Below are 26,951 nucleotides of genomic sequence, written 5' to 3'. Positions count from 1 at the left end.
GGATGTGCTTCCTTTCCATTCCTATAGGAAGTTCGTAACTTTTAAGGAATTTTCAAATATTAATATCAGATACGTTTGGGGATAAATAATGTGTATTACGGTTTTGCGTATTTTTATTCTTTGTATAAGTAGCATTGTATCATTATCTCACTTCCTGTTCTTAACATTTAAAAGAACTTTATGTTCATACACTTAATGCTACTTCATTACTTTTAGCCATGTTAGAGCGTTACATTGTATGGATATATGTCCCTTCCTTCAGTTTACTGGAGTTCCCTGTTGATACCCATTTAGATAGTTGGCCCTGTGTTTGCCGTTAGAAGCAGCACTGCCCTGCATGTCCTTGTCCTGGCCTCCGTTAGATGTCATGCTGATGTTCCTCTGTGGAGTATGTCCAGAGGTCGGGTTGGCTGGACTGGCGACATACACATCTTTACCTCTACCAGAGGTCATCCGCTTCTCTCCCCGCAGTGCTTGTACTAATCTCAGCCCCACCGTTCCTCCACGTCCTCACCACTATTCGATAGTGTCAGATTTTTAAAATTTTGTCACTATCTTGTTTTACCATTTGCTCTTTTACTCAGAGAACCACAACTTTCCATTCTGGGAAGCCTGGGAACCCTGTGTTCCACACATCACTGTGTTCAGTAACTCTTAAACCTGGCTGATCATCAGAATTACCCAGAGAGCTTTAAAAATGCAGATGACTTTGTCCCATCTGGACCTGTTTTGGTATTGGGATGGTTCCTTGGCATTTGTAAAGGTTTTTCACATCATTTGGCTTGATTGGAAAAAACTGTGCTCAGATCATGGGCAACTTTGGAATATGACTCATCTTTTTTGTTTTTAAAAGAAATGAGGCACTGAATTTAAATCAAAAAAAAAAAAAAAAGAAATGAGGCTCCCCTTTACCCTGATCTACCCCAGTGTTTTATGCCTTATAAAGAGCAAAGAGCTGTAGATTCCATTATAATAATTCTGTAATAGTAGTACGAGAAGTTTGTGATCAGGGTCGTTAGCGGTAGCAGAGGTACTAGTAGCTGCTGGAACAGCAATAATGTAATGATAGGTAACATTTAATGATGCTTATTGCGTGCCAGATGCTGTTCTAAATGATTTGCATAAACTCACTAATTCTTATCGTAAGCCAACAGGGTAGGTACCAGTATGACTGGCATTTGACAGAGGATAAAATTGAGGTGTAGAGAGGCTCAGCAGTCTCCTCAAGTTCACCTTGCTGGAGAATGGTGGAGCTGGGACTGGACCCCAGGTGATATGGCCCCCAAGTCCATGCTCTTTAACCACTAGGACCTGGGAGTTTAGGTGTGGTGAATGGGGTGTTGAAAAGCTCCTAGAGCATCCGTAGTAATGTTGCGGTAGTGTATCATGTGTTGCTGCATAGCAGATTACCCCACACTTAGTGGCTTCTGACAATAGAAGGTGGTATCTCACGGGGTCTCTGGGCCAAGACTCTGGGTGCAGCCTTGCTGGGTCCTGTGGCCCATGGTGTCTCGCAGGCTGCCAACACCTAGGGTTCAACTGGGGGCGGATCCACTTCCAGATAAAATCAGTGTTGTTGGCAGGACTTGGCTCCTTGCGCTTGTTGGACCGAGGGCTTAGTTCTTCACTGTTTTGGCAGGAGGCCACCCTCATTCATTGCTCCACGGGCCTCTCTGTAGGTCAGCTCCCTTGTCAGCCGGCTTTGTCTGAGTGAACGAGTAAGCATGTGAGCAGGAGGGAAGGCACAGACTTTGTAACCTGCTCTCAGAACTGGCCTCCCCTCACTTCACTTCTGCAACGCTAAACTGGAAGCAAGTCACCGAGTCCATCCCCCGCCCCCCGCCCCAACTCAGTGGGAGCAGGTCTTATAAGGGCATGAGTACCAGGGCCTAGGGGTCACTGGGAGCCGTTGAAGAAGCTGCCTCCCCTCCGTGTAGAAGAAACAGCTTCATGAACTGCTGTTGTGCTGACCCAGTGACACAGCATGAATATGCTTTGAAAATGACACATTTTAAGGGATTTTTATGTCCCTGATGCCAGTAGGTACTTTCAGACTCAACAGGACGCATATCCTTGGCAACTTTTGGGTGGGAAGGGGGCTCTTTTGCCCACGCTGCTGCTGCTGTTCCCCACGGGCCCATACCTGGCCTGACCCATGGCTTCTAAACCGTTATCTTGAGCACACATCTGATGTCAAGAACATCCGTGGCCTGGAAGCAACAGCACAAATCAGGTGGGTGGGTGTTTCCTGGTGAATCAGAGTCATTATCTCCCATGGATTTACTTTTGTTCCGGCTTTTATGTTTTCAAGTTTTAGGACCATGGGCACTGCTGAAGTCATTTGAGGGCTGACTCATCGTCAGATACCCAATATCAGCCATTCTCGGATAAGTGAGCAATATCCCCCACCCTTCCTTTAGCTGTGAGGGGCTCTCGTTCGTTCCCAGATACGCGCCATATTTTATGAGCTGTGGCCCCGTGTCTTATCACAGCAGGAACAGTAGGGGATACTTGTTGGATGGGCAAATGGTTATTTTAAAAACAGCACCCCACCCTTCCAAGGTAATAAAAAACAGACGAACCCAATATTTAGTTAAGGCATTCAGAACAAATACGTATGTAAAGAAAGAGCTCAAGCTCTAATCATCTTTATTTTCACCACCCAAAGATGACCCCCTTCTTCCCTTTTCAGAGAATTTCCGCTCAGTTTTTTTTTTCTATGCATATAGGAGTGTAAAAATCACACAAATTTTTATGAAATTGGGATCAAATGTCACATAAGGCTTTCTAAACCCTCCCCACATTGAATAATATATATGGTGAAAATTTTCTCAGATCAGTAAAAGATGATTTTTATGATTTTAATGTGTGCATGGTGCTCTGTTGAAAAAAAAAATACCATTAATTAAATATTCCTTTCTTGGAAACTTAACGTTTTTCATTTCTCCACAACTAAAAGTCAATTTGTGAGCATCCATCTTTGCTAGGCCATCTTTAATGAAATGCGTATTATTGCTAAGTTTTCTAGTTTGCTGACCTGTCTTTTTTTTTTTTTTAAGATATTATTTATTTATTTGACAGAGAGGACAGCGAGAGCAGGAACACAGTGGGGGAGCGGGAGAGGGAGCAGCGGCTTCCCGCCGAGCAGGGGGCCCGATGTGGGGCTTGATCCCAGGACCCCGGGAACATGACCTGAGCTGAAGGCAGACGCTTAACTGGCTGAGCCACCCAGGCGCCCCTGTCTCCTTCTTTATCTGTGGTTTTGATGGGTGGAAATTAGCCTCCAGGGCATGTGGGCAGGTTCTCTGTAGAAATCTCCTTAACTCCTCTAATGAAGTGGTTTTCGTCCTGGGGCCATTTCGCCTCCAGGGGACACTCGAAAATGTTGGGAGATATTTTTGGTTGTCACAACTCAGGGTGGTACCACTGACATCATCTAGTGGGTGGAGACCAGGACAACCTCCTGACAAAGAATGATCCATCCACCCCAAATGTTCATTGTGTGGGGGCCAACAGCTCAGTTCTGATGTACCCAGATATCCTGCCTCTTACTTGAAGATACCTGCCCAACTACCCCGTGGAAGGAAGTGTTAACTCAGCTGTAAGATGTCTTGGCTTGGTGCCTGTTGACAGTTAGGATTGTGCTCTCTCCTGGTTCATCAGCACCCCCAAATCCGTGTGAGCCCGTGGACGGTACTTGGCAGGTACTTCTTGCACTCACAAAGTGAAGTCTTGGCGAGAATCTCTGTCTTCTGAGGGCTTCTTTGGGGCTAGCGTCCTTGTCTCTCTGAAGAAAGGCTGCGTTGCCTGCTTTGTTTTCGTTGTGTACAGATGTTTCACTGCCCGCTCCCCCACCCGTCCCACGTAGAATGATGGAGGCGGATCATCGCTGTAGATCATACCCCTGTCATTGTTTGCATAAAAGAGGCCTTTGAACGGGGGCCAGAATCAGACCACAGTGGAAAAAGATGAGGCCCCCAAACAATGCAGTGCATCCAGCAGCTCTGTAAATTTACGGCGTAGTCTTGCCATAATATGAGAGCGAAGTAACCTTGTGATGAACTGGGTGGGAGGAAATGAGTAACGGGAGGAGATGGTTGATACAGTGTTTATACTGGACGGGCTGTCTGAGCTCTCCCGAGCACCCTCTGCAGGAGAGGAAGCTGGGAAGGGGGAAGCTATTTCCTACCGTTGTGTCGTTAAGCACCTTTTGGGTGAAGGGAAAAGGGAAAAGCCCTGGGATGCTTTCAGGCAGTTGTCTTTGGCCGGAGTCACGAGCAGGCATAGGTGTGATCCGTCAAAGATGAAGCGTGCAGCTTTTCTCTGTTAACACACAGGTGCCTCTCAGGGTGGCCGGCGGGGGCTTTTATGGGTAAGCGTGTAGTTCTCAAAGATTGTCAGTGATTAGAGGGCATTAGAAAGCTGTTTTAAAGGAGGAAACTTACACCACAAATTTGACTTTGGGTATTTATTTCGTGTTGAGTAACGAGTTTACAGGTACGTATTCTGGGCTTTCCCCGGCAGCAGAATCCCGGCAGGAAGTGGGGACGGCCATGCTCCGTCCCCTTCCCTGTCTCTGCTGCCTCCAGGCTCGCCGTGATGGGGGTTGCTGAGGAAGGACTGTCAGGGAGTAAGAACCAGGGGCTTTACCACCGTTCCTCAAAGCCAGGTTTTCTCAGCCTCAACAGTGTTGGTGCCAGCGCGGGATGATTCTAGGCTGTGGCTGTCCTGTGTGCTGTGGGGTGCTTCGCAGCATTCTTGGCCTCCACCCATGGGATGCCAGTAGCATCCACAACCCCTAGTTGTGACAACCAAAAAGGTCTCCAGATACCGGCAAATACAAAATCCCCTCCCTGGAGAGCCGCTGGGCTAATAAGCCTTGGTCTCCACATACGGTGTGCTCGAGGGGCGCATAGAGTTACTGTCCCCTGAGCAGGACTGATGATGTTGAATGGACACCATCTCTGTGTCCGGTCCTTGGCTCTGTGCTCTGTGTAGGTGACGTTGTTTAAGCCACAACAGCCTATGTGGTAAGAGTTGTTAGTATTCCTGTTTTACAGATGAGAAAACTGAGGTTTAGAGAAAGAAACATGTCCAAGTGCACACAGCCAAAAGCTGGTGTCGGGTCTAAGCATTCAATGCCTCGGCTGTGGTGTTACCTACTTCCCAGAAAACCTGGTCAGTGTGAACGAACACCTGGGTAATCTGATCACTAGCTAGGTGCTCAGGTAGACATAGGGGTCTGGAGTTACTGGACTCAGCAGTTTGTGAAGGCAGTTTGCTCCCCAGGGAATGTTTGTTTATGTCTGGAGATATTTGGGTTGTTGTCGCCATCGGGGTGCTGCTGGCAGCTGGTGGGGACATCCCAGGGATGTTGCAGAAGGTCTTGCAGTGCACAGGTCAACCCCCACAGCAAAGTACTCTCTAGCCCATGTGTGAATGATGCCAAGGTTGAGAACCCTGCTCTAGATAATTACCTTACTTCCCCACTTTTCCAGGTAGACCACAGTTTGATGATCCTGGCAGTCCCGTCTATAAATTTAAGATGATCTTCCAGCGTGGGAGTCTGTTTCTGTTGGGATAGTAATAACTAAAAACAAAGTTCTTAAATCCTTTTGATCTTGCTTTCATCATTTAATGTGTTTCCAAATGCTTTGAGTTTTCTTCTATTTTCTTGTGGCCTTTGCCCCAAAGTGAGGGCCTCCACCCCCACTTCTTGCTTTTTATCTTTGGCCAAGTGAAAAAAACATTGGCGTCCGCTAAGTATGCTTTGTGTGCCATCTGTCCTGGGAAGTGGGCACAGGAGCAGAAAGCGGGTGTTCCTCTGGGTGTTCATTCCACTGGGCCCCCTCTCTAGGATGAATCAACGGGAGAGATTACGTTTTACATGAAGGGAGCGGATGTTGTCATGGCTGGCATCGTGCAGTACAATGACTGGCTGGAGGAAGAGGTAAGTGGGGTGCAGGGACTGAGAACTGGGCGGCAGAAGCATGTCTGGAGGCTGCCCCTTGCATGGCATAGTAAGATGGGTCCCTGTACTTGTTACCTGTGCCTATGTAACAGATCACCCCCAGACTTAGCAGCTTAGAACAACACGCTTTTATTTCTCCTGGTTTCTGTGGGCTAGGGATCTGTGCACAGCTTTGCTGGGTCCTCTGCTTAGGGTCTCTCGAGGGCTTGCTTGAGGCTGGGGTCTCATCTGAAGGCTCAAGTGGGGCAAGACACTTCCAAGCTCACTCAGCTGCCCTGCACAAGAGTCAGCTCCTCACTGGATTTTGGCTGGAGGCAGGTACCAGGAGGGTGGGGGTCACTGGGGGCCATGTCACAGGCTGCCTATCCCGGTTTGTGATGTGGAGAATTGGCCACAGCAAGGAGGGAAGAAACTCTGGTTTATCAGGCCGTTTTTATTTTATCTCTCAGCTCCAGGTAGGGGAATACACATTTTCCATTCAGTAATACTATGTTTTCAGTTAGAGGGTTGCAAACTCAAATGCCGACAGGGGCCAGGCAGGTAAGTCAAATGAAACAGGCTGGGGTGTGTTATAACAGGGTCACACTTTGTGTGTCTTCACTTGACAACTGTTTTCTGGGAAGACCTAGAAGCAGCTGCTTTTCTTCCATCGTTGGTTGCGGTTATTTGGGAAAGCATGTGTGGTTTCCTCAGAGGTTCGGTTTTTCCAGCAAGCCAAAAATCCACATTTATCTGTGAAGTCTTAGAGCATTGACTTACATTTTGAAATGTATACTGTGCCAATCGAAGAAAACCTATGCATAGGCCATGTTTGGCCCGTGGGCTGTGATGTCACAGCCTCCCTTGAGATTTACTTCAGGGAGGGTTGCTTTAGGGGAAAGCCATATTCTGATTTGCCACTTTCCCCATGCCCCTGTGTCCACTGCAGCATCCAGCCCTCCTCAGTGAGAGTCTGGGGCTTGGAGGCAGAGCCCTTAGTATGGCTCTCCACTGACTTGAGGTCTGCTTTGCAGTGTGGAAACATGGCCCGAGAAGGTCTGCGGGTGCTCGTGGTGGCGAAGAAGTCTCTCGCAGAGGAGCAGTATCAAGACTTTGAAGTAAGTGGTCCTGGGACCTTTCTGCTACTTTTTGCAGCCCTACCCTTACCTCCCTGGTCATATCTCCTCTCCGTCTCTTCCTCGCTCATTCTGCTCTAGCCATACTGAGGTCCTTTCTGAGCACCCCAGGCTCACTTCTGCCACAGGGCCTTTGCACTTGCTCTTCTCACTGCCTGGAACTCTCTTCCTGCACAGAGCTCTGTGGCCTGCTCCCTTGCTTCCTTTGGGTCTCTGCTCAAATACTACTGCCTCTGAGAAGTCTTCTTGGACTCCCCATCTAAGGCAGCACCACCTCACTGCTTGCCATCCATCACCTGCTTAACTTTCTTCACTGTGCGAATCCCCATCTAGGATGATCTTATTTCTATGTTTCTGTCTAGTGTTCTTCATATCTCCTTCCTGGAACAAAATCTTTTTCAGAGCAGAGACCATCAGTCTGGTTTGCTCTTGTATCCCACTACTTAGGTTAGTCATGGGCACATGGTATACCCTCTGGAAAATTTGAAATGAATCACCTCCTTGGAGCCCTCATTTCTGTATGAAAAAAGAGTTGAAATAGATCATTAACTTTCACGGCCAAGGGTTCCAGCATGAATATGTCTGGTTTATTGTCCTCTTCTCCCATAAACTGTGTGTTTCTTGAGGGAAGGGTCCTTGTATCCCCCGGCCTGTCACAAAGCCCAGCGCATGCATGGGTGTGTGACCGAAAGGGAGAGAAGTGTGGTTGGGGACAGGCTTCTGGGGTCCTTGTCTGGCTCCACCCAGAGGAGCTATGCCTGAGTCTGTCTCTTCCTTGTGCTTGAGTTCTTCGTAAAGTTTTATTTAGCAAGAATTTTAGCCCTGATAAATTCTACCGTCCTTTCAAGTTTAAAGGCGTGTGTTTGAAACAACCCATTAAGGGATTTTTGATTTTCTTCCATGTCTTTGCTAACCCTGCAAAGTAGCTAAACTGAAGGGTTGGGTCAATGGTCTTTGGAGGTGGGACTTCATCTCCAGAAAACCCAGTGATCAGGGGTTCTTGGTCACAAAGCGTGTGCTGTGTGTGGGAGAACCTGCCGTTTTTTTGAGATCTTAAGTTGTACCAATCCTTGCAACAACCCAGGGAGGTTGGGGCTGTTATTGCTGCTTCATGGGTGAGAACAGTGGAGGCTCAGATACGTTGAGCAGCTTGCTAGAAGTTGCACAGCAGGTAAGTAAAGAGGAAAGGGTAGAACTAGGGCCTATGCAAGTTCTGGGCCAATGAACTTGGAAGGACACTGGAAGTCTCCGTTCATCCCTTGGAGGTCCAACCATGCCCTGGGGTCCCCCACTTGGTGTTGCATTCTCCTTGCCCGTCAGCCTGGCCCCTTCCCACCCTAAGCAGTGGCTGGGTCTCCCGCTGTGTCGCAGGCCCGCTATGTCCAGGCCAAGCTGAGTGTGCACGACCGCTCACTCAAAGTGGCCACCGTGATCGAGAGCCTGGAGATGGAGATGGAGCTGCTGTGTCTGACGGGGGTGGAGGACCAGCTGCAGGCGGACGTGAGGCCCACCCTGGAGACGCTGAGGAATGCTGGCATTAAGGTAGGCCGGACCTGCCTGGGACCCAGCTGCTGAGATTCACCATCGGCCCTGCAGCAGAGTGCAGAAATTAGAGAAGGTGGGGGGCACCTGGGTGGCTCAGTCGTTAAGCGTCTGCCTTCGGCTCAAGTCATGATCCCAGGGTCCTGGGATCGAGCCCCACATTGGGCTCCCTGCTCGGCAGGAAGCCTGCTTCTCCCTCTCCCACTCCCCCTGCTTGTGTTCCCTCTCTCGCTGTGTCTCTCTCTGTCAAATACATAAATAAAATCTTTAAAAAAAAAAAAAAAGAAATTAGGGAGGGGGTGGGGAAGGAGGTGGGAATAGAGGAAAGGTGGGGGGAGGAGGGGGCACGGACAGCGACCCACAGCTCTGGCTCAGATGAGCCACTGCGTCCCTCCAGCCCTGCTTCTGGAAGACGTCTTGTGTGTTTGCTTTTACTGCTGTCGTCCGCCACCCTCCCCCCGCAGCGGGCTCCCCGTGGGACCACGTGCCTCCCCTTCTCCCTCCAGCAGGCTTGGGGTGTTCGGCATATTCTTGTTGAGCCACCGGCTGGCCAGCCATCTTCCTGTTGTTCTCGGTGAATGAGGGGCCGCCCCGTGGACTGACCACCTGTACCAACAAACTGCCTTATTTATTTACACTGTTTGGGTCCAAAAAGAAAAAAAAGAAAGAAAAAAATTCAGGCATTTAATCCAGAGAGGCCAGCAGAGGGCGTCCGAACAGCACGCTACGTTTTAAAGGCCCTGAGCAAAACAAGCGCAACCTCACTGGCTTGAAGCTCCTGGACTTGGGCGTGTTTGCCGCCCACCTCCTCCCCGAAGCAGCTCTCGGGGGAGTCCTTGGGCCGGTACTTGGCACGGGCTCCCGTGAGCGGGGCCGCAGTAATAAGGGAGCTCTAGCCACAGTCGTGCCCGTGGGGGGGACTCACACGCATGTGGGCAAGTGTCATTGCAAACCAGATCCTGTCGTGTATCTAGTTTGTTGCAAGGACATTGCCAGCAAGATCCCAGTTTTGGAAAAACAGTCCAAAGTCAGAAGGGCTTGCTTCTGTTGCACTGTGGCGCTGAAATTTGTCCCTGGCAACTTCCGTAGACCTCATCTCCCTAAGATTTGGAATTCTGGTTTCTGCTTCTGGCTCCATCCTGAGCTTCCCCTCAAAGCTGTCCTCTCCAAAAGGCTGTTTTATTCCCAGAGTGTGGACTGGACTTCTCTTTCTGGTTTCCTTGGTCAGACGGGAGGGGGAAGGGGGGGGTGAGGGGTCAGGGGGGTTTGTAGGCAGGCCTAGCACAAGGTCCTTCACAGGCCAGAAGCTGTTGGAACTTGGAAAATTTCTACTTTAGCCCCTCCCCAGATGCAGCAGCTGAGGCCAAGCAAGGTGGGAAGTGTGCTGCTGGGCCTGGGGCTCAGGTCTGGGCACGTACCTGCAGTGCCCCCCTGTCATCCCGGACGTGGGGCATCAGTCACATGGTGCTTCGATGACTTTCCATGGTTTTCTAGAACTTGAGCCTCCTAGCTCCTTTCCCAGTGTTTCAGCAAACCCTGAACACTGGGATCACTACAAAGAATTTTTTTTTAACGGCCAGATGAGATGTTGAGAGAGGAGGCTGACACCCACCAGGGCCAAGCCCAGAGCCACAGCCCCCCTGAGAAGGGCCCAGTGCCCGCATCCTGGCTGTCTCACTGCCTGGGTTTGGCTCCAATTTCTCCACTGACTGCTTTGGCAGCCCTTGGCAAGTGGCTTGACTTCTCAGTGCTCTGTTTCCTACCTTTCCACATTACCCTGAAGGTCAAGTGCACTGAGCGTGGATGGCGCTTGATCAGTGCCCGGCCCGGCAAATGCTCTGGAGACCATGGCCATTGCTTTCCTGTACCTCCCCACTGCCGGCATGTGCTTTGTGCGTGACCCTCCCTGCTGGGGCCGCGAGAGCAGGGGGTCAGTGGGTAAACCAGCGGAGCAGGAAGCGCATTCAGTTTGGGCTCTGAAGGCTGGGATTCTGGGCCTGTTTGGGACAGGAGCTAGCTGTGAGGCTTTGGGGCAAGTCACCTGCCCTCTCTGAGCCCGCGGCAGCAAAACGCAGAATGATCTGTTAGGAGGTGGGGAGGAACTTGGCACATTTACCATTGGCTTAACCAACCACATAGAAAGACTGCATGTAACGTGACAAACCAGTGTTTTCTGTAGGACACGGAAGTGACCCCTCACCCATACCACCATCCCCTTCTTTGAGATTTTTCATTGCTTTAACAAAGATTTCCAGAAGGGGGGTGGTGAGGTCCGAGGCCGACCTTCATGATGTCTGTGGAAGCGTGTGGCCAAATGGTTTTCGAGAAATGTTGTATCAGCTTTTGCTGCCACCAGCAGTGATCACTTGGGGTCCTGAAGCCTTTGAAATGGGGTATCCTTGTGGTGTGTTGGGGACACCATGAGCCTTGAGGTAAGTTGGAATAAATGAAGTTTAGCTCGATGTTCCTGGAAACTGAACAGACACAGGCTGCAGGCTGGCCTTGAACAGTGACCAAGAAGCGCTTCCTTCTGCTGTGGTTCCAGGTCTGGATGCTGACGGGGGACAAGCTGGAGACAGCTACGTGCACAGCGAAGAACGCACATCTGGTGACCAGAAACCAGGACATCCACGTTTTCCGGCTGGTAAAGTATTGTCTGCACTGGGGTCTCATGGGGGTGACGCTGCAGTTTGCCCCGTGACCTCAGGACCTCCAGTGCACCCCTAAAGAGGGGAGGGAGGAGCGTGTTAACCACGTGGCGGGGGATCTTACAGCATTGGTTTGCCGGGGGAAATTACTGAGGGGCCCTGGGGAAGCTGCAGGCTTCCTTCCGGAGGTAGTGCGGGCCTAGTACAGCCCTGGGTTCTTAACCTGGTGGGGGTCATGGTCCATTTGAGGAGCTGATGCAGGACACAATCGGGATGAAGGATGCAGCTAGGCCCATACGTGGAAAATTGTACATATGAGCCCAGATGCCCCTGGACCCTTGAAGACCAAGTCCTTGGATAAGAAGTAAATTCCAGATCACAGATAGTGGCCTGTCTGCCCTCCTGAAGGAAGCCTTTAGGAGTCTTTAGAAGGAGGTATAGTGGGTGGGCAAATGGGAAATTGTGTCTTGCCCTTGCGGCAAGCCCTTGACCCCCAACAGTGCAGCCACAAGGAGCTGCTCGAGGCTAGAAGCCAAGGGCTGGGATCAGCCTGACGGAGCTGGGAGGTGAGGAGCGGGAGGTCCCCTCCGGGCAGGATGCACCAGTCCTGCTCCTGAAACCAGAGCCCTCACGCCCAGAATGGAGGGGCTCTCTGCCGGTCCCAGGAGTGTCCCCTCGACCCCCTGCCTTTGGTCCGTGGTACACGCCGCCTACAGGAGATCCGGCAGTTTGGGGACTGGCCCCAGTAGTGTTGTGTAGAGACAGATACAGTTCGTCTTTATTAGCCATGGATTCCAGATTTGCAAATGCACTTACTTAACTAAAATGTATTCCTAACCCAGAAATCAGTCCTTAGGGCTCTCTCAGAGTCCTCCATGGACATGTGCAGAGCAGAGAGAAATCGTTGTTGCCTGATGTGCACATTCCCAGCTGGGGTCACACAAGGCGATTCCCTGCCTTCTCTGCCCTCTACTGCACATGAGCGTACTTCACGGTCTGTGCAGGGCCACTTTTTTTTTTTTTTATTTTTGTGCTGTCAGTGATTTCACTGTTTAAAATCCTCCCTCCCAGCACAGTGCTGGAGTGCTGTCTAGTGTTGTGAAGCGCAGGAGGGCTCCGATGTGCTCTATGGAGAACGTATGTGTGTTGGATGGGCTTCCTTTAGGCATGAGTTAGAATGCTGTTGGTTAGGAGTTCAGTGTTCATGAGTCAACAATATGTATTTCAGAAGATGTGTTTAGGGGCACCTGGGTGGCTCCATCAGTTAAACATCTGACTCTTGATTTCGGCTCAGGTCATGATCTCAGGGTCGTGAGATCGAGCCCTGGGTCGGGCTCTTTGCTGAAAAAACAATTAAGATTGTTTTCCCTCTCCCTCTGCCCTTCCCCCTGCTTGCATGCTCTCTCTCCCTAAATAAAATATTAAAAAAACAAAAAAGATGGGTTTAACTAGAAACACATATAAAACAAGGTTATATATTGATTGACAAAAATGTTGTGGCCAAAGGCTCATAGGAACCTCGTCCGTATTTCCCCTAGGAGCAATGAATGGTTCCTTATTTGCTAAGTCAGTGTTCACAGCGACTTTATCGAGTGTAACTACTGAAAATAATGAGAATCAACTGTATGTCTTATATATTCTGTATTCTCTACATTCTGTATATTTAGGGGTTGCAAACGACAGTCCATGTGCCACCTGCTTTTGTAAATAAAGTTTTATTTCATTTTTTTAAGATTTTTATCTGAGAGAGCGAACACGAGCAGGGGGAGGGTCAGGGCTGCTTTGGCGCTACAACAGCAGAGTCGAGTCGTTTTGACGAGCACTGTGGGGTCCCCAGAGCTTGCAGTGTGTAACATCTGGTGTGTTACAGAAAAGTTGGCCACCCTGCTAGATGCCTGGCTTCTGACGCCTGCTTCACAGCCCCCTAGATGTGTTACTTGGGGCAGGCTCACGGCTCTGCCGCATCTTCGTTTCCTTACGTGTAAAAGTGTTTCTGTTATCATTATGCATCTTGTAGGGTTGTTGTGAGAAGTAAATGGGGAAAATCCATGGAAAGTGCCTAGCACAGTGCCTGGCACACAATGAAAGTGGGGTCATGTTTAGCTTTTTTTTTTTTTTATTACGTGGGTCACAGCCGTCCTGGGGGCAATGCAAGGTGATAGTTGGTATACAGGCTGTCCCACTTCCCACAGAATCATAACAAACACGGTTTAATTTGGCTCTGGGTCTGGTGGCAGGGGCGGGGCAGGGGTCCTTGGCTGGGGTGGCCATTGTCTTCATCCCGGCTTCAGGAAGCCGCTGTTTGTTGTTCTTCCATCTCGGGAGAGCAAGGCCTTCTCCACCCCTCCGTTCCCTTCCAGGTGACCAACCGCAGTGAGGCCCATCTCGAGCTGAACGCTTTCCGCAGGAAGCATGACTGTGCCCTGGTCATCTCTGGAGACTCCTTGGAGGTGGGTGCAGGGACCGCGCCGGCGGGGTCCTCCCAGGACTGTGCGCCCCTTCCTGCTTCGGGGGGGGCGGGGGCGGGGACCTCGCTTGACCCACCCCCTCCGCCTCCCCCGCTCCCCCCAGGTTTGCCTCAAGTACTATGAGTATGAGTTCATGGAGCTGGCCTGCCAGTGCCCAGCTGTGGTCTGCTGCCGCTGCACCCCCACCCAGAAGGCCCAGATCGTGCGCCTGCTCCAGGAACGCACCGGGAAGCTCACCTGCGCAGTGGGTAGGCAGGCAGCTGCCCCCCCCCACCCCCCCCCCCCCGCCCCGGCCACCACTGCTGCACCGGGTCCCTTTCTGTAAGGGTGGTCAGACTCGGTTGCTGTGTTCCTCAGATCCCCAGGCCACTTCATGTAGGTCATGCTCTTTTCTCCCAACAGACTTTGGCTCTGTTATTATTATTATTTTTAGTATTTCCCTTTGAGTAAGTGGAGATAAGCGTGCTCTAGGGCTTTTCTCCTGAGCTTGCTCTTTCTTTGCTTGGGAGGCAGGAAGCAGTGTTGCAAAGGGCTGTGGACCACACATGGTGGAGCTGGATCTGGGCTCCCGTCTGTGCTGCTTTTAGCCCCAGTGCCCGGCGGAGCCTCAGTCTGCCTATTGGTAGAATGGGGTCATAAGCACTCAAATGGTGCTGATGAGGCTGGAAAAGGGGTAGATTTAAAAAGCACTGGCCACAGGGCACAGTATAGGCTCAGTAAGTGTAGAGTCCGTCACTGATCCTGATGGGATGTGGCGCCCCGCACCTCCCAGGCAGGGGTGCGGTGGCTGTGAACACTGGTGTGGTGTGGACACGGTCCCCCTGCCGCTGCTCGATGGCTGGGGCTCCCGCCAGTCACCTGGGGTTCCTCTGACGCCCAGCTGCTCTGTCTATGAGACAGGAAGCTGATACTGTGGGGCGTGGGAATGATTAAATGGAGCAGGGCAGAAAAGGCTCTTAGTAATAAGCAAGCACTCAGTAAAAGGCAAATCGTGCATGATGATTCAAAGTAAGGATGAAATGTGGGGATCCTGTTTCTCGCCTCTCCCCAATTTCCCGGCTTTTCTCTCTGGTCCATGCGGCCCACAGGTGATGGAGGCAATGATGTCAGCATGATTCAGGAATCTGACTGCGGCGTGGGGGTCGAGGGGAAGGTGAGTGTGGGTGTGGGGCGTGGAGGGGGGCTGCTCACTGCCGAGTAGTCGGTACGAGGGTGTCGGGTCGTCGTAGCTGCTCTGCTTCACCAGCTGGAGCTTCTTTTTCCCTCCAAACATAGCTTTGATGCTCCTGAAAATTCTAGATTCGCATCATGAAGCATAAAGAACCATGAAACATGATCACCTGATATTATTACGTGGGAGTCGGACGGAGATCTACATCACTCCATCTTACAGACAACAAGTGCTGGTTTTTCACATGCCAAGACTTAAATAAAAAAAAAAAAAGAGTGTTTTGCTATATTGTTAGGGCACAGTGAACGTACTTGGCACTTTCCCACGGCCGTTGTCATGGTGTCCATAAAAGCATCAGTCATCACGCCGTGTGTGGATGTCTTGGAGATTAGGGAGGAATGTGGCACGGTCTGCCCCTCGCTAAAAGCTGCATTTTTAAAAAGTTGGTGTGTTATAATAGTTTTTCTCTTTCTGTCCTTGTCGCCTATGTACTTGCCTCTTACAGTTTCCTCTGTCCTAATTTGTGACCTCTAAATGACGATAGGCAAGAAGATTGGTTACCAGGTTTGTTAGAGCTTTGTGTAAAACAAGAGTACAGAGGTCCTTAGTGAGGGCCGGAGATGCTGTCTTATGCACTTTGTTCCATAGCTTCATGAGTTGGGCTTAATGCAAACATTTTTGTATTCCTCTTTCCACCCTTTCTGGTCTTGTGGTTCTCATCCCGTTGACAGTTATTCAAAGTTACAGAATTCAGTGATCTTTGAGTGAGATGTTACTGGAACGGACTCTTTTAATGCCGGTCTGCCCCACTAGTGGCACCCGTCATGCAGCTTTTGAAATCAGAGAATTGTAATGGTTGCACGTCTACAAATGTGCGAAGCTGTGCGCTCAGGAATGTCCCATTTGGTGGTGTTAGTAGGCTCGGCGCCCTCCCAGCCTCACACCCCACTTAGAGGGACGGAGCGCTGTCAAGTGCCTATCTCTGACGGTCCTCTGCTTCTAATACACGTCATAGGGTGGGCCTACCCGCCAAGGCTTCACACTAGATCCACTTGGCCTCCAGATTATAACTGTCTGTGATTTAGAATTTTTTCAGAATAAATTCCTCTTTTTAAATCACATCTGGACTTAGATCACTAACCGAGCACAGCTTGAAACCAAAGAAGCTCTTCATTGAAGTTTTTCCAAAGATCTTCTCACAGTGTCTTGCTTTTTCAATGAAAAAAAAAAAAGTGCTTGCCTTGACCTGTGCTCCTGACGGTGCCCAATTTCACGCGGATTTCAGGAGGGCAAGCAGGCTTCCCTGGCCGCAGACTTCTCCGTCACGCAGTTCCAGCACCTCGGCCGCTTGCTCACGGTGCACGGCCGGAACAGCTACAAGCGCTCAGCCGCCCTCAGCCAGTTCGTGATCCACCGGAGCCTCTGCATCAGCACCATGCAGGTGGGCAGGCGCTCCGCCGCCCCACGCGGGCACGGGGCCGGCAGGGGCAGAGCCTGGGGCTAGAGCGGGCTTTGGAGCTGTTACCCTCCCTGGCCAGTCTCTTGCTTCACTTACGGAATTTATTTTCCCACCTGACCAGTTTAGATCCCTACCTGGCCACATTCTGGCTGATAGACCTTGGACTGCCTCAGATCCTTCCTCTGGTGGATGGGGCAGGCCATCCTGGCTTGCGGGGGGTGGCTGCAAGCATCAGCAGGGGTGGCTGTCCAGGGCTTGGCAGGGGGGAGGTGTGGTGTCAATGCCCAGAGTTGTTAGGATTGCTTTGCCAGAGGGAAGCATGCAGAGTGAAATGCTAGGTGAATACTCTGGTCCTAGGTTTCCCAAATGCACACATGAGGGCCAGCAGAGAATAACCACAAAAGAAGAACTTGATTTTCTGGAGCTCTTCCTACACCCTGGATGCCCGGCTCCATGTTCACAATGCAGTGTCTCGTGCAGTCGTCACAGTAGCCTGTGCCCATTGTACAGATGGGGAGCCTGAGCCTCCACGAGGCTGAGAAATGTGTGCAGTGTCCCTCGGGGGTTTAGTCTACATCGGCGGGGGGGGGGGGACTGCAGAGCCCTTCATCACGGTGTCTCCTTGAGTGCCCTCGATCCATGGAGGCCGCCACTGCCTCGGCTTGCATGGGCTCTCGGGTGGGGCAGCATAGCCTGAGGGGCCCCCGGTGTCACAGTTCTGCCTCCAGCCATCGCGGGTGAGAGTCAAGCTGGGTTGTCTTGATTGTTCGTCTTCTCAGGAGTAACATCTTGTTCCCATCTTGTTCCCCACAAAAGGATTCTAGAGTGTTTTCCCCACCTTCTGTCTCACCAGCTCCTTTAACATCCGTCATCAGGCTGTAGCGATTAGGTGTACACTAGGAGGAAGGCCAGAGGGTGGGGAAGAAAACACTTGGGTGTTGAAGAACTATTGACTGATTACCTTCATGGACATTTGGTGAAAATATCGCAGTTAAGTAGTGAGAACATAGGGATGATGTGACTTGAAACCCACATCTCTTTCTGACCACACCCCTAAATATCTCTGAGACCTTTAGCAAGTCATTTTACCCATCTGGGCCTCAGTCTTCCATCTGTGAAATGGAGATGGTAAGACCTGCCTTGCCTCTCGGACAAGGCTACTTTGAGAAGTAGAGTTCTATAAGGTGTCAAGTGCAGAAGGCATCCTTGCCTCTATTCATAAAAACCAAACAGGATGATGTATCCAGTAAGGTGACATTTTAATCTGTGGGAAAGGCACTTAATTACCATATAAAAGGCATCCTGCCTTTCCAAGTAGCTGAAGTGATGCTGTTCTGTGTACATGAGCCTCCCCCTCCTCTGGCTTCTTCCTTGCCTTCTGGGGTTGATTTTATGTTTTCGATATCTTTTGCATTTGTGAGCATAGGAGCCTTTAAGTGATTTTTATCAATGCAATCTACACCCAAACAGCTGTTACGGTTCATCAGACCACATCTGTACTTTCATGGTAGCTCATAGATATCGCTATGGTGTAATCACTGGGAGATGAATCAGCTTGTCCCTGGGCATGCACACATAAGCTGGGCTGGGTGAGCTGACTTCTGTAAAGCCTGTATGTTGTTACTCTGAACATCAATTTAGAAAAAAATTCCAGGGAATTTTTCCATGGGAAATTGTTCTTTGGGGCTATGGAAAAAGGCCCTTCACCCCTGTCCACTGTGCTGAAAGTGGCTGGCTAAGGGCATGTCCCTGTTAGAACCGCACCTTGGCGTTGGTCTCTTCGATAGATGTGGCCGTAGTGTTTTCTTTTCCCTTAAGTGTTCTCTCCAAGATGAAGGATTTCTGGCCAGCCCGGCCCTTTTAGAGGAAGGAGGTTCTTGACGTTGATTTACGAAACTAAACACCAGATTCTTGACATTTTTACAACCATCCTTTCTGTGCCACAGCCCAGCTGAGGTGAAAAGTCATTTGAAAGGTGGCTTTCACCTTCCAGTTCTGAAATATGACCAAAGTGCCGGTGGGGCTGCCCAGGACCTGATCCGCAGGTGATTGGGGGAGACACCTCTGGTCACACACCCTTTCTAATCACCAGGCTGGCTTGGGCTCTTGCTTGTATACAGCTCTTGAAAAGCCTCTAGCTGTCTCTGGCCTCTTTTTGGTTTTATACTAATAGGAATTAGCTTTGAGGCCACTTTCCTTCTGTTAGCCTGTCGATGCCCAGAGAAGGAAGTGTAACGGAGCATCAAGTCCGATTTTATCTCCCCAGCCTGGTTTTCACTGCCAGTAGCTGCTGTTTTCCAAGTCAGGAAGCAGACATTTCAGGGAGGGTTTGGAAGTGTCTTTATTGCTCTTGTCTAACAAAGGCAGCAGGTTGTGGGCTCTTTGTAAAAATTTCCAGAAACAGTAAAATGTGTCCTGTAAGAAGGGACATGGACATGCCTTCTCTGCCGCCCCACCTCCAGGGTAACTGGTGTACATCCTCAAGTGGGGGACTCTTTCTACCTCTGTGTCCGTACCTCCGCAAACTTGTTTATCGGTCGCAGCCCAGAGAGGTGGTGCTTCTGAGCTCTCAGGACTGTGGGTTCTGGAGACAGAGCTGGGCTTCAGCCCTGCAGTGCCCTTTACCTGCTCAGATTCCCCTCCTGTGAAATGCAGGTGATAGGAGGACTTGCTCTCATGGGTGGTTCTGGGGATTCACGGAGATCACACAGAGTATTCCTGGGTCCAGCCTGTGTCAGTTAAAGTCTATGTTCACAGAGGGTCTCTGGAGCTAAACCACCTGGGAATGACTCCTGGCTCCCGTCACTTACGAGCTGTGTGATCTTGGGCAGGTCCCTTAACCTTGCTGTGCCTTACTCTTGTCATCTGTGACGAGGGGTTGATGATAACAGTACCTACCTCATAAGGTGGTTGCAATTGTGAAATGAGCTGATGTCCTTAAAGCACTCACAACGGTGCTAGGAAAGTTTGTGCCATGTTAAGTGTTGGGTGTTATTTTATTATATAAGCATAGGGATTTTGTCATGATTTTCGGTAACATCCTCCTTTCTCGTTGGCACAGGCTGTCTTTTCCTCCGTGTTTTACTTTGCCTCCGTTCCTCTCTATCAAGGATTCCTCATCATTGGGTAAGGAAATCTAGGCAGGGTATTAATTTTTTATGAAACCTCCCTAAAATGCCACAGATGAGAGAAGAAACATGCTGTCTAGACTGTTTGGTCCCCAAGTTGTCCGCGATGCAGTTCAGAACCTTCTCGAATTTTCATTAGTTTTTTTGAACTGGCCAGCCTGTAACCAGATTGAGGAAGTAGAGTCCAATATGTTTGTGGTTCATAGCACTTGGCCGTCTGTACCTGGAGATGGAAAAATGTTTGCCCATGAGAGTCTGAGCTGATCGGTGATTGGCAACCAAAGCAAGATTGAAGGTTCAGACTCAGTGATTTCATTGGGGTCTTAGAAAAAGTGAAAGGGGAGCCCTGGAAAGTACCCTCCCTGCTGTGGACCCCGGTAGAACGTTGTGCCGCTGGGTCTGTAAGGCGGGGCCAGAGCCTTGCTCTCTTGGGGGATGCGCCTAACGGACCTTCATTGCTGTGTGCCACTGACCTATTAGACTAGGGTGTCACTTGGACATTTGCTGCCTTCAAACCCAGCCCCATTCCTGACTTGGAATTCATGACGTTCCTTTTGATCCTTCAGAGAATGTGCTCAGTCTGTGAATTGCCCAGGTAGGTGGAGTTTGGTTACCACACACCCTAGATGGAGACGCATGTAGGGTGCACTCCTGGTCGTGAAGAGGTGGGAAGCATAGAAAGGCCGGCTGACCCCGGGGGAGAGTCTTACGAAGGATGCCTGCCTTCTTTTTATGTTGGCCCATTCGGTCTGAGAGTCAGCAGTGGAATTCTGCTTGCTTCTAATTGGACAAGTGGACTGTCTTTTATCAGGTCCCAGAAGAACGAAAGAACATGCCAGAGTGTAGGCAGGGGCTCCCTGTGGCCTTCCATGACTGGACCCCTTGTCCCTCTCTGTTCCCATTTCCTTCTCTCTGCCCCTCACTCACTCAGCTCCAGCTGCAGTGGCTGCCTTGCTGTTCTTCAAACAAGTCGCACTCTCGCCTCAGGGCCTTTGCACGCGATGCTCTCGCTGCCTGGGATGTTCTTCCCTCCATTTGGGCATGACTGCCTCTCACCTTCTATGGGTGTTTACTCAAATGCCACATCCTTTGGGCACCCTCTCTAAAATCACACCACCCCCATGTCTCTTTCCCTCTTCCCCATTAGAATTTACTTCTTAGCACTTACCTGCAACACAGTGTAGTTTACTGACTTTGTTGACTCAGTAATTAGCATGAAAGCTCTCCGAGGGCAGATGTTTCCGTCTGTTTTTCATCTGAATCTCCCGTGCTTAAAACCAGCCCTGGCACAGAATAAGCACGCAGTGGATGGTTGTTGAAGGAATGAATGGAAATTGGGCTGCAGAGGCTGGAGAAACAAATTGCTCATATTCCTTCGGCTGGGTCTTACCTGTGGTGATTTCTGCCCCCTCCCTCTCAGGTACTCCACCATTTACACCATGTTTCCTGTGTTTTCTCTGGTCTTGGACAAAGATGTCAAGTCGGAAGTTGCCATGCTGTATCCTGAGCTCTACAAGGATCTCCTCAAGGTTCACTGGACTCCCGCTTCCCTTCCTCATTCCTTCCTCCTCCTTACCCCTCCTTCCCCTTCTCTCTCCCTACTTTTAATTTATTTCACACAGACCCTGCATATCTGGTTTGAATATACTGATTTGAACTGGTGGTTTTTCAGAGGAAGGCATGGGATTTTTTTTTTTCCTTAAGAAAGTAGTATATGCACGTGTAAAGAATATTAAACAGTACAATAATACGTAAACTGCAAACAGACCAACTAACAACTTTAAAAGAAAGTCCTGATGGTTCCATCCTGCAGCTGCAGCTGATGCCTGCTCCTGGAAACGTCCTTGTGTACACTTCCAAAAAAAGTGTGTGTGTAAAAAAAGCATGTGTGGGGTGTGTGTGGGGGGTGTGTGTGTATGTGGTATGTGGTGTGTGTGTAAAAAAGCGTGTGTGGGGTGTGTGTGTGGTATGTGGTGTGTGTGGTGTGTGTGTGTATGTGGGGTGTGTGGGGGTATGTGGTGTGTGTGTGTGTATGTGGTGTGTGTGGTATGTGGTGTGTGTGTGGTGTGGTATGTGTGGTGTGTGTGTGTGATGTGTTTGTGTGGTATGTGCTGTGTGTGTGTGTGATGTGTATGTGGTGTGTGTGTGTGATGTGTATGTGTGATGTGTGTGAGTGTGGTGTGTGTGGTATGTGTGGTGTGTGATGTGTGTGTATGTGGTGTGTGTGTGTAATATGTGGGGTGTGTGTGTGATGTGTGTGTGTGGTATGTGCTGTGTGTATGTGGTGTGTGTTCTGTGGTGTGTGTGTGTTCTGTGGTGTGTGTGGTATGTGCTGTGTGTGTGTGTGGTATGTGGTGTATGTGGTGTGTGTGATTGTGTGGTATGTGGTGTGTGTGATTGTGTGGTATGTGGTGTGTGTGGTGTGTGTGTGGTATGTGGTGTGTGTGGTGTGTGTGTGTATGTGGGGTGTGTGGTGTGTGTGTGGTATGTGGGGTGTGTGTGTGCTGTGTGTATGTGTGGTATGTGGTGTGTGTGTGGTATGTGTGTGGTATGTGGTCTGTGTGGTGTGTGTGTGGGGGTATGTGGTGTGGGTGTGGGTGTGTATGTGGTGTGTGTGTGTGTGGTGTGTGTGGTATGCGGTCTGGGTGGTGTGTGTGGGTGTGTATGTGGTGTGCGTGGTGTATGTGTGGTATGTGGTGTGTGTGTGTGGTATGTGGGGTGTGTGTGGTATGTGGTTTGTGTGGGGTATGTGGAGTGTGTGTGGTGTGTGTATGTGTGGTGTGTGTATGTGTGGTATGTGGTCTGTGTGGTGTGTGTGTATGTGGTGTGGGTGTGTGTGTGGTGTGTGTGTGGTGTGTGGGTGTGGGTGTGTATGTGGTGTGTGTGTGGTGTGTGTGTGTGTGGTATGTGGTGTGTGGTGTGTGTGTGTATGATTTCCTTTATTTGTCCTCAAGGAATTTTACTGAAGATCAGATTTATTTCCACTTAATATCAATTCTTAAAAAATGTAATTTCTCGAATGTGTTCAGATACATGCAAGACACTTTTTTTGATGGAAACAGGCAGGTTGCCTCATTAGTGGAGGAGCCAAGCACGGTAGTAACCTGCTCTTTCTCGCTTTCTCATTTAGGGAAGACCGTTGTCCTACAAGACCTTCTTAATATGGGTTTTGATTAGCATCTATCAAGGTAAGGAAAGCGAGACCACCTGTTGTCTTGTGCTAAGGGTCAGCTTTTCTGTTGTCCATAGAACATGAAGAGAAGAAGCTGGAACCCTGAAATTTGGTTAAGGAGCGGGACAGTGTGCCCCAAGGGAGGCCCTGCTTGGCGTGTTCTAAGGACTGGAACATTCAGCACGGTGATAGATCTGTGAGGTGGTGCCATCTGCCTCATGAGATAAAGTCCGAGAAAAAGATAAGGGAGGGGCGCCTGGGTGGCTCAGTCGTGAAGCATCTGCCTTCGGCTCAGGTCATGATCCCAGGGTCCTGGGATCGAGCGAGCCCTGCATCGGGCTCCCTGCTCCGCGGGAAGCCTGCTTCTCCCTCTCCCCCTGCTTGTGTTCCCTCTCTCGCTGTGTCTCTCTCTGTCAAATAAATAAATAAAATCTTAAAAAAAAAAAAAGATAAGGGATACTACTCAAAACCTGACAAGGGGCTTAAATTATTGTAACAGAAAGTGTTAGCTTTTCTGGAATGTTCTAATACTTTTTCGGAGGTCAAGTTCTGGTTTTTGAAAGATGTATTTACCTCAGTGGCCTCCAGGGAGGGTCCCTCAGATTGCAGAGATTTTGTAAGATGACTTACAAGTATAGGAGAAGAAAATATCAAAACCTTTGTTGGTGTTTATTTCTATTTTGAGGTATGTTTTATAATGTGCACATAATTGTGCAGTGGTCCTGATATCTGTCTATGTCAGCCCAGGTACCAACATACAATTTACAGATATACATTGTATGTTGGGAGGTCTTACTGATGGGACATCCAACCAAAAGGTGTAGAAACCATTAAAATTGTTGGCAGGAGGTTAAATTGTCATTAAAAAATAGAGGAATTTTTTTTTTTTTAAGAACTCCATCAGAGCATAATGTATGCATAGATTTTTGCAGCTACCTTTTATGTATAGAAGTTCATAGATAATGAACAGGGAAGCTCCATGTCACCCCTCCATCTTGAACCCTGTCACAGTAGGCAGTGGCTTGAGGAGTTTTGGGGTTTAGCATCTAGTAATATTTTTGTGCTGCTTGTAGTTGGGATCTACGCGAGCACCATCACCGTCTCTGGTTCTGCTGTGCTAGAAAAACAGCTGTACCCTCCTCCACTTTCCTTTCTTGCCCTGTTCTAGGGGCATGACACTGAGTGTCTCTGGGTTACCGCTGTCATTTTGTGTGTGTGTGGGGGGTGGTGGCTAAAAAAACACATGACCTAAGATTCACCATCTTAACTCTTTTTAAGGGCACAGTTCACTAGTGTGCAGTGTATTCACAGCGGTGAGTTACATTGTACATTTATAGCGTTACATTGTTGTAAGAATAGATCTCCAGAACTTTTTCATCTTTGGGAAGCTGAAACTCTGTCCCCATTCCCCCTTCCCTTTCAATTCCTCCAGTGTGACTACTTTAGATACCTCCTAGAAGTAGAACATCCACAGTATTTGCCTTTTTGTGACTGCTTACCTCTGTCATTTTAAATCATAGATTTAAGCTTAAATTTCTCTTTCTTGTTGCATCCACTCCAGATGGTTACTCTGCCCTGCCTCTCTTCCGTTTTCCTTCTTTCCATCTCTCTCCCTCCTTCTCTCTTTCCTTCCTCTTTGTCCCTCTTCTCCTCTCCCCTGCAATTATAGACGCCTTATTATATAAGGTCCAAAGGGAAAATGGGAAACCAGAATGGGACACCTCTTTAAAATCTCCGTAAAGCAGCACTCGTCAGCCTCATTTAGCAAGTGTCATCTTTCGTGTCTAAACGGAAAATAAACAAAAAGGAGCCCCCGCCTGTGAGCAGCCCCAGGAGCCCTGGGCGGGGAGCGCGGGGGGCGGCATCTGCGGGCAGGCAGGGCGGGGTGGGACGCCGGCTTCCTCTGCCTTCGCAGGGAGCACCATCATGTACGGGGCCCTGCTGCTGTTTGAGTCCGAGTTCGTGCACATCGTGGCGATTTCCTTCACGTCGCTGATCCTCACTGAGCTGCTGATGGTGGCCCTGACGATCCAGACGTGGCATTGGCTCATGACAGTGGCTGAGCTGCTCAGTCTGGCCTGCTACATCGCCTCCCTGGTGTTCCTACACGAATTCATCGGTAAGAGCCCCCCGCCCCCCACCCTGGGGCTGCATCCTGGCAGTGGGGTCTGGGGGCCTCCCGGGACTCATCCTGAGCTCTTTGTCCAGCAGGCCTTGGCACTCAGTGGCCCCCATTTTGTTACTGGCGTCCCCTTGGGGCAAGTGGCAGTTGTGACTCAGCTTCCTGGAACAGAGGTTTTCGGGCATGATGTCAATAGGGTTTCCTTTTAAAAGCACACTGTGTTAACTGGCCTAGAAGGGGATCCCATGTAATTCAGCAAAGACCGGGTGGGATTCTTGAGGGAGCTGGTCACTGTGCTGGGCTCTGGGGGGCTATGGAGAGGTCAGACATCCAGGTCTTGCTCATGAATAAGTGATAACCCCGCAGGATTTGTCCTTATCAGGAGGTGGAAAAACTCCGCCATTCCCTGAAAGCACCTCTGATTCCATCTCTTGTTGATCAGCAAACGGTCCTTAAGGGTCTGGTAAAGGTAGGAGGAGCATCCTGTGAAAAGTGAAGTCCTCAAGGAGTTTCACACTTGTTCTGAGAGTCTGTCCGAATGGGTTTTGTCAGTGCCTGCTGTGTGTGCAGTGGCTTGGGGGTGTTGAGCTCTGCCCTTGGGAAGCTGCCACGGGGCCGGCTGGGCAGCCATGGGTGGGCTCCATGGCTGGGCACTCAGTGGGGCCGCGGCCGGTGCCAGCCGCCCGCTCCCCATCCTGAGCTCCACTTCTGCGGAAGCCCACGGCCGTGCTCTGCTCTCGCAGAACCCTCTGGACTGCAGGCTTACTGTCCTGCAGCAGAAGGGGGCACCTGTGCTTATCTGGAAGCCCCCCGAGGCTACCCCCATTTCCCACTCGGCACCGCCCTCAGGCCCCACTGACCTGGGCTTTGGTGCTCATCCCAGAGGCGAAGGGAAAACGTTTCTGGTGTTGGAGTGCCTTTCTGCTCTCGGGCGGCGGGGTGTACAAAGAAAAACCCTGGCTGTCAGATTCCACATCAGAAACACCTGTAAGAATTGTTTGTGCCCCTCGTTTTCTTTCCCTGGTGTTGGAAACAGCATTTCAGTGACTGTCAGTGAACTCAGCTGCAGAAGCAGGTCAGGGGAGGGAGCTGGGGGTCTCGCAGGAAGCACCGGGCCAGTGCCAGGAGCCATATGTCGGTGGCGGGAGACAACTCCCGCCCATCCCCCCGGATCATTATGCTGGCTATTCTGAGCTGCACACGCCTTCCGGAACATTCTGCCTGCTCACTGCTGTCTTCCCGTTTGCTTGCAGATGTGTATTTCATCGCCACTTTGTCGTTCTTGTGGAAGGTCTCCGTTATCACTCTGGTCAGCTGTCTGCCCCTGTACGTCCTCAAGTACCTGCGGAGACGGTTCTCCCCGCCCAGCTACTCGAAGCTCACATCGTAGGCGTGTGCTGGCCCGGGGCACAGTAGCCTCTGCGCTCTCCTGGTGGGCAGAGTTCAAGTTGCGTTGTTCTTAACCGCCACCTGTGGATCTTGCAGTAATCACTAACATGTGCAGTTTTGACATGAAAAGGCTCTGCGCGGAGTCCTGACGCTGAATGATCGGGGAGGTTCCTAGAAGGGGCCCACGCGGGCCTGCTCGGGCCCCTGGCGGTTCGGCCCGGGGTGAATGTACATATGTTAAAGCTGGTGGCTCAGCTAACAGATTTATACATGGGTCACTGTGCGAGCTTCCTATGACTTGAATTTTGTTGTCATGTGATAAAAGTTTCTAATTGACGATCGTAGAGTGGTTTTTGTTTTAAACCATCCTAATGTGTGTGTACTCTTTACATCTTTCTCGCTCTTAAAAACCGGTTGTTTCAGAGAAATGTAAAAGCTCTTGGTATAGGTTTGCGGGAAAAGACTGTGACTTTGGTAGAAAGTTATGCAGACGGTAATCTCAAGGTGGAAATGCGGAACATCCTGTCCGAGGTGGCGCTGTTCACTCCTGCCCTCCGCACCGGCTCCCTAGAGTGACACAAAGCAAATGGGAGGAGAGAGAGTGAGAGAACGGGCCGTAAGTGCAGTCTGGTCTCCTCCCTCGGACTCAGCGTCTCCAGCGCTTCACTTAGCTCCACCTGCCACCTCGCAGAAGAATTTCAAAAGTGTTATCCTGCTTTGTTTGGACCTGGTAACAATTATCAAGCCTTTGGCCGTCCGAGGACAC

General features: G+C 50.2%; 1 protein-coding gene across 1 annotated transcript in view; it reads left to right on the top strand.

The window, feature by feature from the left end:
- The window catches only part of ATP9A (ATPase phospholipid transporting 9A), a 128,005-nt gene extending 101,484 nt beyond the window's left edge, over positions 1 to 26,521 (top strand). Inside the window, exons 16-28 of the mRNA XM_028125226.2 lie at positions 5,858 to 5,950; positions 6,985 to 7,068; positions 8,458 to 8,628; positions 11,174 to 11,272; positions 13,637 to 13,726; positions 13,848 to 13,992; positions 14,833 to 14,897; positions 16,201 to 16,356; positions 19,436 to 19,500; positions 20,923 to 21,031; positions 22,633 to 22,690; positions 24,590 to 24,793; positions 26,050 to 26,521. Coding sequence (XP_027981027.2) covers positions 5,858 to 5,950; positions 6,985 to 7,068; positions 8,458 to 8,628; positions 11,174 to 11,272; positions 13,637 to 13,726; positions 13,848 to 13,992; positions 14,833 to 14,897; positions 16,201 to 16,356; positions 19,436 to 19,500; positions 20,923 to 21,031; positions 22,633 to 22,690; positions 24,590 to 24,793; positions 26,050 to 26,186 — 1,476 coding nt within the window. The 3' untranslated portion in view covers positions 26,187 to 26,521. The remainder of the gene's footprint in view (positions 1 to 5,857; positions 5,951 to 6,984; positions 7,069 to 8,457; positions 8,629 to 11,173; positions 11,273 to 13,636; positions 13,727 to 13,847; positions 13,993 to 14,832; positions 14,898 to 16,200; positions 16,357 to 19,435; positions 19,501 to 20,922; positions 21,032 to 22,632; positions 22,691 to 24,589; positions 24,794 to 26,049) is intronic.
- The last annotated feature ends 430 nt before the right edge of the window (positions 26,522 to 26,951 follow it).

The sequence above is a fragment of the Eumetopias jubatus genome, unplaced genomic scaffold (assembly GCF_037043125.1).
Source record: "Eumetopias jubatus isolate StellerSeaLion01/CBP00866 unplaced genomic scaffold, mEumJub1_p1.0 scaffold_9, whole genome shotgun sequence".
NCBI classification, from domain to species: Eukaryota; Metazoa; Chordata; class Mammalia; order Carnivora; family Otariidae; genus Eumetopias; species Eumetopias jubatus.
Note: the sequence above shows the minus strand (reverse complement) of the source record. Positions and strands in the feature narration are given on the sequence as shown.